Consider the following 15043-nt stretch of genomic DNA (forward strand, 5'->3'; position numbering starts at 1 on the left):
TTGCTCTCTTGGTCCCTGCTCAGCCTGCTTTCTTATGCAACATAGGCCCACCTGCCCAGGGGTGGCACCACTCATAGTGGGCTGGGCCCTCCCACATCACTCATCAAGAAGATGCCCTCAGATATGGCCACAGGCCATTCCAATAGAGGCAATTCCCCAGTTGAGGCTCCCTCAACCCAGGTGTGTCACGTTGACACTAAAGCTATCCAGCACACAAGTTATCCCTATTTGCAGACAATATGATATATGCATATGAGATCCCCAAAATTCTACTAGAAAACTCCTTGAAATGATCAATACTTCAGCGTGTGGCAGGTCACAAAATCAATCTACAAAAATCAGTAGCCTTTCAATATACCTATAACAAGCAATCATAGAAAGAGTTCATGGAATCCCTCCCATTCATAATAGCCTAAAAATGATAACATCCAGAAATAAACCTAACCAAAGACATTGAAGATATCTACAACAAAAAAATTTAAGTCTTTGAAGAAAGAGTTTGGGGAAGACACAGGAGATGGAAAGACCTTCCGTGCTCATGGATTGGTCAAATTAGTATTGTGAAAATGGTCATCCTATCAAAGGAAATCTATAGAGTCAATGCAATGCCAATGAAAATCCCCATAACATTCTTCACAGAACTAGAAAGAATCATCCTACAGTTCATATGGAATCACAAAAGACCCTGGATAACCAACGCAATCCTGAGTACAAAGAACAATGCTGGGGGATTACCATACCAAATCTCTAACTGTATTACAGAGCCATAGTCATAAAAACAGCACAGTACTGGCATAAAATGAGCCCCATAGATCAATGGAACATAATTGAAGACCCAAACATGAGTACGTGCAACTTCAGCCACCTGTTATTTGACAAAGGTGCCAAGAGCACACACTGGGGGAAAGGCAACACCTTCAACAAATGGTACTGGCAAAACTGGATCTCCACCTGTAGAAGAGTGAAACTAGACTCTTAATCTATCAGCCTGCACAAAAGTCAACTCCAAATGGATCAAAGACCTCAGTGTCACACCTGAAACTCTGAAACTGTTATTAGAAAACAGAGGCAGTACCCTACAAGATACAGGTGCAGGAAAGGCCTTTCTAAATTGGGCATCAATTGCTCAGGAACTAAGGTCAACAATCAATAAGTGGGAAATCATTAAACTAAAAAGCTTCTGTATAGCAGAAGAAACAACCAAGGAAGTGAAGAGGAAACCCAGAGAGAGAAAATCTTCACTAGCTACACATTTGACAGAGGATTAATACACAGAATATATAAAGAACTCAAAAAAGAAAGGATCAAGAAAACACATGACCCAATTAAAAGATGGCCTATGGATCTGAACAGAGAGTTCTCAAAAGAAGAAATAAAAATGGGTGAGACACAGCTTTAAATGTGTTGAATATCCTTAGTAATTAGGGAAATGCAAATCAAAACCACTCTTTTGATTTCATCTTGCCATGGTCAGAATGGCTAAGATTAAGAGAAATAATACCAAATGCTGGAGAGGATATGGAGAAGGGGGAATGCTCATTCTCTGCTGGTGGGAATGCAAATTTGTGTAGCCCCCCATGGAAAGCAGTGTGGTGATCTCTTTGAAAACTAAAAATGAATCTACCATTTGACCTGGCATATACACAAAGAACTCATCCTACTGAAGAGATACTTATACATCCATGTTTGTTGCTGCTCTTTTTCAATAGCTAAGAAATGGAAACAACCTATGTGTCCCTCAACCTTCGAGGGGATAATGAAAACATGGTACAGTTACACAATGGAGTTTACTTGGCAGTAAAGAAAGACAAAATCATGAAATTTGCAGGTGAATGGATGGAACTAGAAATGGTTATGCTAAGTGAAGTAGCACAGACTCAGAAAAACAATGTATTTTTTCCCCTTGTTTGTGAATCTTAGCACCAAATCCTTATATGTGAGTATATAGCCTGATGTAACTATAGGAGCCAGAAAATGGAAAGAAACCATGGCGGTAAAAGGAAAGAAGGAGTCTGACAGAGAAGAACAATAGGAGCCAGGTGTTACCAAGGGGGAGATGAATAAAATTGGGGATATTTAACTGGGAGGGGAAAAGGAAGGGTTTATAAGGAACCATGGGGGTAAAGGGACTTGAGAGAGGGGGGACTATAGAAGACAGGTATTATCAAGAGTGAAAGGTGGAAAATGGGTCTACTTTAACTGGGGAGGGAGGAGGGAGGATTAGTGAGAGAGAGCGTGCAAAATGTATTAGTTCAAAAGTCTACTGACAAATTACACATACAATATCTCTACATGAGTCCATGTGTATAGCTGGAGGCTATATAACAAGAAACCATGCCCGACCGGAGAAACCTCCCTTTGAGTTGTTGGTCAGGGTAGTCCAAGAGACACCCCAAATTGCACAAGCTCTTGCCACATCCCTTGATTGCCTCTCAGAACTTGAAGATAAGACCCTATTGCTGAAGACAGGGCATACTTCCCACACAGGACTTGGAGCAATGGAGCTGGAACTGACCTGGAACCCTTTGCCCTTAAGACTAGCTCTCATAGTTCTAGAGGATATTGTGAAAGCTGATAAGGGAGGAAATCAATCAATGGTCCAATCCCTAATACCCACCTCAATGACCGGCACAACAAATTATATCAGTGCAGTAGTGGCACTTTATCTTGGGGATAATCAACAGCTATCTAATTAGATTTAAAATCCTCTCAGTGGGAAGGAACTCATGTGGCACTGTAAACACCACCAAATACACATGACTGGAGAGGTCACAGGTCCTAGAGAAAACCTTAACTCTGTCACAGCCCTAGACAAAAGTAGTTTCTTACTATACGCTAGACGTGGATCCTTATATTCATAGACAAGTATGCCAGTCACCACTCACCAAATAAGCTTCTTTTACAACAGACAGAGACTATTACAGGGTTCCACAACTGGTCAGACACAGAATATCTGTCAGATGCCTGACCCTAAGTGACACAGTGGAACCTCTACACCTAAGGCTCATGGAACATAGCGAAACAAGTAGAGAGAATAACGATGTGTCTCTCAACTCTCATCAATGAAGCTCCCTCATGCAACAGAGGACAAGTAACACAAAAGGATACAAATGGCTAAAGCATAGAGAATAAGAGTAGGTCCCTGGACAGGACTCCTATATTAAACTTCACTCACTCAGGGCTCAGGGATCATTGTAGAAGAGGGAGCAGAAATATTTTGAGAGCCAGGGGAGGGGGTGCATGACCACATGGAAACAGAGTCTTACACGCTCCTGGGACCTTGTGTGTATGAACCTATAACAATGGTGTCAGCATGCACAAGACCCAGCATGGAAGTAGGGAAATGGGCAGGAGGCCCCAACCTTAGTCAAAGAACTATTTGCAGCTGATTACTGCCAGATGAGGGAAAGTTAATCTTTTTTAAGGGAGAGGCTCTACATAAGCTGACTAGACCCTAGTGGATGAACCTGCACTGAGGGGCAACTGGGTACATTAACTTGACTAGAAAGGCCTTAACGTATATGACAGAATGTATGAAATCCAGTGGGGAGGTTTTATGGGGGGGGTGAGAATGGGAGAGGGGGTATAAAATGATTAAGATGTTTTGTATGAAATGCACCAAAATTCAATAAAGATACGCATTAAAAATGTTTCATACGCAAAACGTGATCAGAAGTGGAAAAATTTACAAAGACCCCATGCACAGGTGAATTGCAAACTACAGAAGCTTATTTGCTTTGGTGTTCTGGAGGATGGAGAGTCCAAGGTTGAGCTGCATCTCTGGGGGGGCCTTCGTGCTGCAGCACAGCATGGCAATGGGCATGAGATGGGCAGAAGGAAAGAGTCAGGAGGGAGTGGAGGGGGCTGAAGCTCCTCTTTTAACATGGACCCACTCCTGCTGTAAGTACTCCATTCCCACCATGAGAGCAGTCATCCTTTCATAAGGGCAGCCCTCCTGACCTACTCACTTCTCCAGGCTCCACTTCCAACATCCGTAGCTGGCAAGTAAATGTCAACAGGAGCTTTGGAAGGGACATTCAAAGTGAACTTTGCCTTTTTAGCTTTTTGTTTGTTTTGAGACAGGGTCCTGCTGTGTAGCCCAGACTGGTATGAACTCATGATTCTCCTGCCTGCATTACTCAAGCATGTGAGGATTGCAAGTGTGTGCCACCACTTGAGGACTTCAGGTTTAAACTTTAACTTTTAAAAAGTATTTTTACTTTATGTGTATTAGTGTATTGCCTGCATGTATGTGTGTGTATCCATGTTGTGCAATGCCCATGGAGGTCAGAAGAATGTGTTGGATCCCCTGGAACTAAGTGGAGTTATGGAGGGCTGTTAGTGGCCATGTGGGTGCTGGAAATTGAACCCGGGTCCTCTGCAAGAGCAGCCTGTGCTCTTAACCACTGAGCCATTTCTCTAGCCCCCTAAACTTTAACTTTCTAACTTGAGTTAAATAACACAGTGAATCTCCTTAATTCCTGAACGATACTGGCTGTGTGGTAAAAGCACGTGCCACTCAAGTATGGGGCCCTGAGTCTGAATCGCCAGTTCCCTATGAAAGTCAGATGAATAATATGAGTGTCTACAATCCTAGCAGTCCTAGGGAGAGATTGGAGGCAGAGACAGCAGACTCCCCAGAAGCCCCTGGACCAGGTAGCCTGGCATATGCAGCAGGTAAACAATAAAGTGACCCTGTCTCAAACAATGTGGAATGGCAGGACCATCACCTGACATTGTTCTTCTGACCTTCCCACATGCATACATACCCATGCATACATTCATACATTCATACACAGGTGTGTGCACACAGAGAGAAACACAGAGAAAGAGAGAGAGGGGGGAGAGAGAGAGAAGAGCTCAGATGAACTCCCCAAATCTTTCAACACATCTCACCCAGGGAATCCAAAAGGTAAAGACAGTTCAGCCAAGATTTTGGAGACCTTCATGGAGGAAAGGAACTGGAGCGTGGGATCACAGAGTTTCCCCTCCAAAGGCCAAGCACTTCTGCCTCATTACTGCATCAAGCTCTCTGGTGTCTCTTCTTTTCTTCAAGGTCACCCCTTGAATACATCTGGGCTATAGTCTCATGAAGCCACATAACCTCTCTCGCTTTCTTTTAAGAAGGCCTTATCTCCAGGACAGCTACATGGGGCATTATCATGTGACACTGTTCACTCCACAGCAGTCTTTACACAATTCTAATAATGCCTAGACCTAAGTATGGATTCTGTACTACTAACACAGAAGATTACGTGAAGATTATGTGTCCCTTCTCTTCATTGGACCTGGGTTACCTAGGTCACATCTATCCTTCAGATCTGACCCTTAATTCTGCTGTTCTGTGAACTCTCTTCTTCCTTACTGCTGTTCAACACTGACCTTGTACCTGGCATCTCTTAATGCTTAAGCCTCTGATACCACACTTGTTGGACCATCTACCTTAAGTTTCTGTTAAGTAACTATGTGGTTGTCAATACATGCTTATTTGAAATCCATAACTGACCTCTGTGAGTGTCTTAACTTTTCTAGAGTAACTCTCTGACCCATGACCTTGTGCATGCTAGTTAGGGGCTTTACATTCAGGCTCTGGAAAGTTCCTTACTGTGGGTTTGCTGTGTAATGCCTACACTTTCCCTATGCTGGTTCTGTGTTCTCCCTATCTTGTCCTGTGCTTCTCCCTCTGCCTTCTAGCAACTCTGATTAGCGATGGAATCACTTAAAAACTTACTGAGAATCAGGTGTGGTAATCCATACTTGTAACCCCAGTTTGGAGGCTGATACAGAAATAACAGAATTACAGAATTATCAATCATGCGATATTTAAATGGTTGTTTATTAATTATATAACCATCATTAAGTATTTCCGATTTGTGCCCGTGGTCCTGAATGCCCGCCATGATCTTCTTCTCATCACAGGCTTAATTTACCTTTCTGGCGTGAGATAAGGAGAGAGAGAAGGAAAAGACGTGTCAGTGAGTCCCCACTGCTGCTCACGCAATTCATCTTCCTGCCCTACAAAGCCTGTACACTCCCCTTCTGCCCAACCTCAGAGTCTGAGTCCCAAGCAAACCCTCTACTCAGGCTGTAGTGGCTGCCTCACCTGGCCTCTGAATTCCTAGGCCAGAGAAAGCTGTGGCCTACAACACATTGAGAGTTGGCCTGGGGCTTTTGAGCCCACAGTGCCCTGTGTAGGAAAAGTCTCAAACACACGGAGCAAAGGAGCAGAGAGAGCATGGGATTTTACATTCATTCTCAATGCTGCACCACACAGGGTTAGAAGTGGATGATTTGGAGGGAGGTCCAAGTGACCTGGTGGGATCTGATGCAATATTTAAAAGGGTGTACTTTCGGTGGTTTGTTGTCAAAGGACTGCTTACAGGTTCAATCTTCTTCAGAATCACTGAGCTCTTCATAGATCACTGTCTTCTTTCCTTCACACAGTCGGTGGCGCTGTGGATTCACCTGGCTCCTACTCTGGCCTGAGATAGGAAAAAGGTTACTACGTGAGAGCTGAGGGAAGATAAGAGCTTTTGGCCTTTTTGCTCATAAAATGATAGGATTTATCCCTCTCATGTGCCCATGGGCCTTGTCCATGCTCTGATTTTAACATCTTCTGGTTCAGAGAGACTGAGCTGTCAGACACCCACCAATTTAGACCACAGTCCAGCTCATAAGCTGTGGTATACCATTCAGTCGCTCCCTTCATCAAGCTTATGTTTCCCACCTCATCCCCCACAAGAAGAGTATCCAATTACATTGCGTGGATCAAAGAAATGAACCTCAGAGTATATGGAAGATTTCCCCAGTGCCACATGGCCCTTAGATGAAGGAGAAGTCAAATTGTGATTGTGAAGGCCTGTTCTAATCTCTAAGCTGGTGCCCAGGGAGGCCTGGGCTTATACAGTGTCCATACCACATCCCTGGAACACACTATGGAACATAGCCAAGGAAAGCAGAGGGTGTTTCTCCATTGTTTCCACCCCTGATGCTTTTCCACCGTTCCTCTCAGAGACACCTGCTTTCTCTTGGGCGTGCAGGCTTTTCTGAGTCCATCCTGAGCCACATGCACCTGGCATTTCTTTGGGTTAATCCTTCTTGTGATGCTTCCTTTAGCATCTGTAAATACTTTTCAAAGGTACATGTAAATGGTATCAGTGGCACTTCTGTAGTGACTTAGAGGTTACAAAGTATCTTCTCCTGCATTTTCTTTTGTTAAAAGTTATAATATATGTTAATTATACAAAATATCAGAATTTATTATAACATTTTCATGTAAGTATATAATATGTTACTAATATTACTAATGCCCTTTCTATTTAATGTTGGTTCTTAATGGGTACCCAATGAGTTTAATCAGCCTCACATCAGGAAGGCATTGATGAAGGATTAGGTTATTTACAGTATTATGGGCAAAGTACCAATGGCTACAACACTGAAGAAAATGCCTCTCCCTCCCCCAGTAATCATTAAGTGGCAATACCTTCTTAGAGAGGGATGGGGCATTTCAGCCCCTCCCTCTAGAAACTATTAACTGCCTATAAATTCCCTGGTGGGGAAAGACTAGTGAGTCCCTCCCTATACGATTTTTAGAATGTTGAAGGGCTCAAATGTGAAGGTCTTTCTCATTCGTTTTCTTAATGTGCTCCTCACTTCTGAGAGATGTTTGATTATTTGTACCTATATGAAAAGGAATGCAGGAGTTTAAAAGGGAGCAAGAGGGGCTAAATTAATCGTGTTTGTCCTTATATTCTGTCTAGACCAACATTCATGCCAACAGAAAAGGAATGCATGCAATTGGATATGTGGTATTAAGACAACTTGAGGAAAAGAAGCAATCAGGGAATTCACAGAGTCTGTGAAGGACAGGGATTATTTGAAATATATGGCTCCAGTCAAGTTTGTTTATTAGCAGAAGGGAGAAAAACAACTGCTGTATTAGAGTGGTGGGAAGAGGTGAATGTAGGGAAAGAAGAAATAAATGATACACATTCATCTGGGTATCAAATACCTTGGTGCCAAATGTGGCATCCCACCTGATCCCGGCAAGAACCCCACCTGTGGAATTAGGTAAGGTGGCACCTGCATTGATTCTCCTTGTATCTGGGGGTGTCGTTGACCACTATTCTTTTTTAAATGTTTTATTTGTTATTTTTATTTTATGTGTATAAGTTTTTTGCCTACATGTATGTAAGTGCGCCACATGCGTGCAATGTCCTGCAGAGGCCAGAAGAGAGTATCAGCTCCTCTAGAACTGGAGTTATGGATGGTTGTTAGCCACCATGTAGGTGCTGGGAACCTAACCTAGGTCCTCTAGAAGAGCAGCCAGTGCTCTCAACAGCTGAGTCATCTCTCCAGCCTGTTTTGCAATTTTTATATGACTGGTCCTTATGCATAGTCTTGTGAAAGAACTCCACATTCAACTCTGACCTGAGGAATGGAGGTGGTGTCTGTGACCATCCTAGGCATATTGAGTGAAAAGGAGATCCTTCAGGTCCCCTCACTGCCCACTCACCTTCACTCTCATGGCCATGACCTTCTTTAGAGTCACTGAGCAGGGATTCCCCAGCCTGTTCCTTGCCACGCATGAAAACTGGGAGGTTGACAGTGACTCCTAGAAAGAAGCAAAATGCTTGCTTTTAAAAAATATTTTATGTATATGAGTGTTTTACCTGCATGTATGCTCCATGTGCATGCAACACCTACAGAGACCAGAAGAGGGTGTCAGATCCCCTGGAAATGGAGTTCTGGGTAGTTGTTAGCTGCCATGTGGGTGATGGGAACTGAACCCGGATCCTCTGGAAGAGCACCCAGTGCTCTTAACCACTGAGCCATCTCTCCAGTCCCCAAAATGCTTGTTTATAACAGGTAGCCTGAGAACAGGAATGCAAGAAGGGTTGTGGGATGCCTCACAGACAGTAAGATCCACCAAAACAAAGGGAGGTAAAAGTGAGTCCCATGGTGGCTGATCATTACTCTCAACCTTGCACAGGATGGAAAAGAGCAGGATGCTCAGTAACTGACTTGATATTTCTCTCTGAAGAAAAGGAACATGAGGAGGAGGACCTGATACAATGTGAGAAGAAGCCATAGCATATGAAGGGACTGGGACATACCCAGGTTTCTCTGAAACCAGAACTTCCCATTACCTAGGCTGGACATTCTAATGTAGTTTCTTTTCATATACACGTAGGCACTTTTCTGCCATTTTGTTAATTTCAGCCACTCTTCCTTGGAGAAGTACTTGGAAATATCTTGGAAGGACTAGAAAAGAAGAAAATATAAATTCTGCCAGCCACTGTGCTTGACATGTGTGTCACTCACCCCAGACTCCCTTCTCTTTGGGATGACGTCTGTGTTGCACGTAGGGCAATGGGAGGGCCACATGAGGTCCAAGATGAATAGCTTCTTCCTTGCATGTTGTAGGTGCTCAATGCTGTTTACTTGTTCTCCTCTCCCATATAAGGGACTGAGAATCAACTAATGAGTGTAATACATGGTCATCAATCTGGTGACTTTGGGGACTCTATAGAAGGACACACTGGGGGGGGCGGGGGAGAGGAAAGATGGAGAGAGGGAGAGAGACAGAGAGACAGAGACAGAGAGACAGAGAGAGAGAGATCCTGAGTGAGATTTCTGGATGCCCTTTGGAGACCCTGATCCTTGTCCCCAGTGCCGTTACTCCTACCTTCTGAGAAATAAACCTACATTGGCTCTTGGTCACTGACCTACCCTTGCCAACCCCTAGAAAAGCACTTCACCTTGGATATCTTCTCTGGTTTAAGATTTTCTCTGCAGCTCTTTGGAGAATTGTTTTTGTCCATGGCACTGGAAATGATGATTTTGAAGATCACGACTTTCTTTTCTCCAGCTACAAGACCAAAGGGCCTATGGAAGAAGACATCATGGTGGAACATGAGCACTCAGTATCTGAAATTGGATTGTATCCTTCTCCAAACTGGAATTGCCAGTGCCAGAGAGGATCTCTGGGAGAAGTAGTGGTTGGGAATGATAGGGTTTCTATTGACATGTATTAAGTGATCTTGTGTGCTTGTGAGCATGTCACCTACTATAATGAGAAATTCTCCTAGACTTTATCTTAAACCTGATAGATGAGGGAAGCACAGATAGACGCCACTTGTTTTAACCCATATGTAGAAGGGGAAAAGTTGTATTTCCTTCCTATGTTACTGAGTGAGGTCAAAGTTAGTCTCTGCAATGTATAATGAGATCATTCCCAGTTTTACCACAAAACAGTAGAAAAGAGATATCAGAAGGCTTCAAACATATGGAAATGAAAAATATTTAAGAACAGAGAAATACTGATCAGCCACATTTGATGAGGACACATATATGCATATCTATATCTGGTTGTGTATGCACTATTACTGTATGTAAATTAAAATAAGTCATGAACAAAAGTCAGAACAAATCCTTATTGTGAAGCCAAGCTTGTTAGCACACACCTGTAAAGTGTGTTCTTAGAATGCTCAGGTAGGAGGATGGGGAGTTCAGTGCATCCTGGGCTACATATGAGACTGTCTCAAAAAGAAAGAGTACAAACAAACATGTCTGTATTGTGGAGGTAGCAAATTGAGTGTGAAGTGTGTTCTTATATATTCAATTACATTTTTGTGTGTGTCTGCGGGTATACATGTGTGCCCACACATGCAGATGCCATGTTACATGTATGGAGATCAGAGAACAAGTTGGAGTCAGTTTTCTCTGTCAAATATGTGTGTTCTGGGGATTAAACTCAGATCCTCAGGCTGGTGACAAGTACCTATTAATGAAGATTTTGCAAAACAAAAAAATCCTTTCAATATCATCAAATGAAGCCAATTTCCTTTTAAAAATATGTTTTATTTTCAATTAACTTTTGTGGTTAGTATCCAAAATTTGGACTTTCCTTATATTTTCATAAATGTGTATCATGATGTCTTTCTTAGAGTTTACTTTCATTATCTTTTCCTGTAGTCCCTTCCCCCTCAGAGTGGTCCACTTTCCACAATTTATCCCCTTTCTACTCTCAAGTCTGTTGAGTTCATATTGTTAAAAGCTGATTCATCATGAGAAAAACAACCTGAGGCATTTATCTTTTTTTCCCCCATTGCTGTCACCTGTTTGCCTCTCTACAACCAGACTCTTTTTTTTTTGGTCTTTTTTCAGACAGGGTATCGCTCACTATGTACGCCAAGCTGGCCCTGAACTCACAGAGATCTGCCTGCCTCTGCCTCCCAAGTGCTGGGACTAAAGGCATGTGCCACCACGCCCTGCTACAACCAGACTTTTATAACAGAGTCCTGTTCTGTGTGTAGTTTTTGTGGGAGTGTTCTCAGGGAAAGGGAGTGAGATGATTTCCACAGGTCCAGTGGTCTCCCTGACTGATGGCATTGGGTGGTCAAGGAAAGGGATAGATGGCTCTGCTGTGCTGAAGGCAGGTGGCTCTGCTAACTTCACTGGATTACTGGCTATTACTGGGCTAATTTCAAAAGTATTGTGAAGAGAGCTGGGCTCTCTGACTCTCCAACTGAAGAAATGTGGAATGTTTCGAGATGCCCCAATCTGGGGTTCACTCAACTGAAGTTATTGGAAAGTTTCTAGTGAGTGGACAGTCAGGGGTCTCTGGGGCTTTATCACAGAGGAGGGAGTAAATTACTTATTCCTTCATACGCTATATGGTGTTACCTCTGATTGAAGAAGTCTCGGGGCATCTGGTTCATTTCGAGTTTTCTGAGACTCAGAAATAGTGGCATGGGTGTCTGGACACCCTGGGGAATAGAGCCCAGTAAGCGCTTATCTCAAACACAGCCCTAAGGGTTGAGGATTACTGAAGGCACAGGAAAGGCACAAGTACTTTGTGGTCTACAGAAGCTCCTGAATGTTCTGCAAGCAGCAGTTTAAGTGATCTAGTGTGTCCCTCAGAGAGAACCTACCTCAGACACAAAAGGATCAGGAACTGTTTCTCGAGGAAGAGATCAAGTGTCTTGATGCAGCTTCCCCTCAAAGACTAACCAAACAGGGTAGTCCGTGCCCTGGAATTGTGAGAAAAGTAGGTGGGTCCAGTGAGGTAAGAATGGAGTATAAGAGCCCAAGGTTCTGTGTCAGGAAGTACTTCACAAAGGGGGTACCTGAATGTCCCACCTAAGTAGCATCTTTACTTTCCCTGGTACTGGCTACTCCAGGATCTGTGGACTTGTCGAAACACGTATTCATACACATCCCCATGTTTTCCTTCATGTTCAGACTCCATCTGTCCATCTAAATAAGTGAGAGATACATATGCATATATATATTATTTAGCTCACCATCTCAAATCCTCTACCTCTTTCTTTCATAAGTGGCCTATTCCTAGGATCTTTCTGCAACAACTTCATAACATTTAAATACATTTTGGAAAGGAATTATTAAAGCTAAAAAACACTCCTATATGTGCTTTTTCTTTAAAGACTCAAGAGCTTGAAGCATGTTTACTCTTCTATTTCTAATAATATCCTTATCAATAACAGCACCGAGTTGTGCATGTGATTTGTTTACTGTGTTCCTCGGGGGGTTCCTAAGTCAATTCTGTTAGAAAATCTTCCCTATCCATGTCCCATGTACTTCTAACACACCTAATATCTTCTGTGCTTTCTATTTAAAGTGTTGTTCTATGCTGTCCTTTCAAAACATAAAAAACCTCTCCTGGTAATTACGCCTCTCCAAGAATTAAGCCTTTCTCTGTATCTTCTCCCTGACTTTTCATAACCTCTGTTGATTCATGTACTGGTGTAAAACTTCTGACATCAAGGCTTAGACAATTAAGGAGCTGAGTGTGGTGCCTCACGCCTTTAATCCCAGCAGAGGCAGGTAGATCTCTGTGAGTTCAAGGCCAGCTTGGTCTACAGAGACTTCCAGGCCAGTTGGGGCTACAGAGAGACCCTGACTCAAAATGACCAAAAAAAAGGCTTAGACCACCAAGCAATATGGTAAAGGTCACATAGACAACAGTGTATATTCCTAAATTTCATCCCCAAGTTGAACATAATCTCGGGCCTGCTTTTAGCCATTACTTCCATATTTATTTTCTTTCCCTCTTTCTGTAGCCCTGGCTGTCCTGGACATCACTATTTAAACCAGGCTGACCTCAAACTCACAGAGATACACCTGCTTCTGCTTTCTGAGCACTGAAATTTAAAATCCTGGGCCACTATGTCTGGTATACATCCATATAACTTTAATATTTTGTTAGTCATATGAATGAATGCATGTATCATAAAACTGAAGTATGAGAGCTGTACAGATGGCTCAACAAGTAGCAGAGGGTAATACTTTTGCAGAGAACCCAAGTTTGGTTCCCAACAGTCACTTACTGTGGCTTACACTGCAGCTCCAGGAGCTCTGACATCCTCTTCTAGCCTCTGTGGGTGGCTATGCACATACATATGCACATACCCACAGAGACACACACATTAACATAGTTTTTTAATCTTTAAAAAATTTGAAGTATATCATTAACATTATCCCTTACAATCACTCCCGATTTCCTCTGACTGCTGTAAGCAGTTACCACAAACTCTGCAGCATAAAACAATAGAAATTTCTTCTCTCACTGTTCTGGAGACCATTTATTTCTATTCTTGTTTCCATATGTTGCTGTGATAAAATACTCTGACCGAAATCAACTTGGGGAGGAAAGTGGCTTGCACTTCTGGGTCACATTTCATCATTGAGGGAAGTCAGGGCAGGAACTAAGGTAGAAACCTGGAAGCAGGGACCATGGAGGAATCCTGCTTACTCTCTGTGGCTGCAACTGGCCTGGAATTCACTATGTAGTCCTGGCTGGACTCAATCTCACAGAGATCTACGTGCCTCTGCCTCCTGACTGCTGGGAGTAAAGGTGTGTGCCACCACACCTGGCTCTTCTTGCTTTTACAGAACAGGCCCATCTGCCTAGGGACAATGCTGTCCACAATGGGATGGTCTTTTCCATATCAATCAACAATCAATCCTTCACAGACATAGCCACAAGGCAATCTGATTGTGACAATCCCTCAACTGAAACTTCCATCTCAGGTGACTCTAGACTGTCAACCTGACAAGGCTAACCAGAACAACACACTTTTTTAAAACCTTTTTTAAAAATATGCATGTATGTATGTATGTATGTATGTATGTATGTATATGCCATATAAACCCGTTTCCCTCAAAAGAGTGAGTGTAAATCACAGGGACACATCTTTTCATAGGAAATTCTTTGGGTAGTTCAGTGGAAGAATTTTCTGACTGTCAAGACTGCAGGATGGTCTGTGGGAAACCAGAACATGGCAGGTCTCCATGGGCAGGAATTTTCCACAAAGAGAACAGGACCAGTCTTGAACTAATGTTCCTCGTGTCTCTCTGTCTCTCTGTCCCTGTCTTTCTGTCTCTCACTGTCTCTCTCTGTCTCTCTCTCTCTTTCTCTTTCCCTTTTTGTGTGTGTGTTGTATATGTTGATGTGTGTACCTGTGTGTGCAGGTGCACATAAATGTGTGAGCATCTCCATGAAAAGACCAAAAGTTGACCTTAAGTGTCTTGCTGGATTGCTCTCCCCCTGATCTTTTCAGATCAGGTATCTCACTGAACCCAGTATTTCATGCTGGCTGCCCTAGCTGGCCAGCAAGTTCTGGTGATCAGCAGGTCTCTAACACCTGCTTGTGCTAGAGTTAAAGGAGTGCACAACTTTGCACACCTTTCTCACATGGCTCCTAGAAATTGGAATTCAGTTCCTAATGTTTGTGTAGGAGAAGTGAGGAGTTGGGGTGGATTTGGGAGGTGATAATGAATGGATGGGGTGAATAGTATCAAAATATATTGCACGAAATTTTCAAAAATAATAAAATTAAATATTTTTAAATTGTTGTGGACATATGTGAGAGACTTATGTAGGTTAGCTACTATGCTCTATTTGCTCTTTTTTTCTCACTGTGCTGCCTATGTTGGTCTTAAACCTTTGGGAGCAGTCAATATTCCTGCCTTAGCCCCCAGAGCAGCTGGGATTCCGTTCATGAGCCACCACACCTGT

At 42.9% G+C, this 15043-nt stretch overlaps 1 protein-coding gene across 1 annotated transcript; it reads right to left on the reverse strand.

The window, feature by feature from the left end:
* Positions 1-6384: 6384 nt before the first annotated feature.
* LOC103741689 (protein SSXA1-like) lies at positions 6385-11723 on the reverse strand. Its single transcript, XM_008842610.1, has 5 exons — positions 11689-11723; positions 9762-9888; positions 9150-9264; positions 8516-8614; positions 6385-6482 (listed from the first exon to the last, which is right to left on the reverse strand). The coding sequence occupies exons 1-5, from the start codon at positions 11721-11723 to the stop codon at positions 6385-6387; spliced, it is 474 nt and encodes a 157-aa protein (XP_008840832.1).
* Between the last annotated feature and the right edge of the window lie 3320 nt (positions 11724-15043).

The sequence above is a fragment of the Nannospalax galili genome, unplaced genomic scaffold (assembly GCF_000622305.1).
Source record: "Nannospalax galili isolate Female #2095 unplaced genomic scaffold, S.galili_v1.0 scaffold741, whole genome shotgun sequence".
NCBI lineage: Eukaryota > Metazoa > Chordata > Mammalia > Rodentia > Spalacidae > Nannospalax > Nannospalax galili.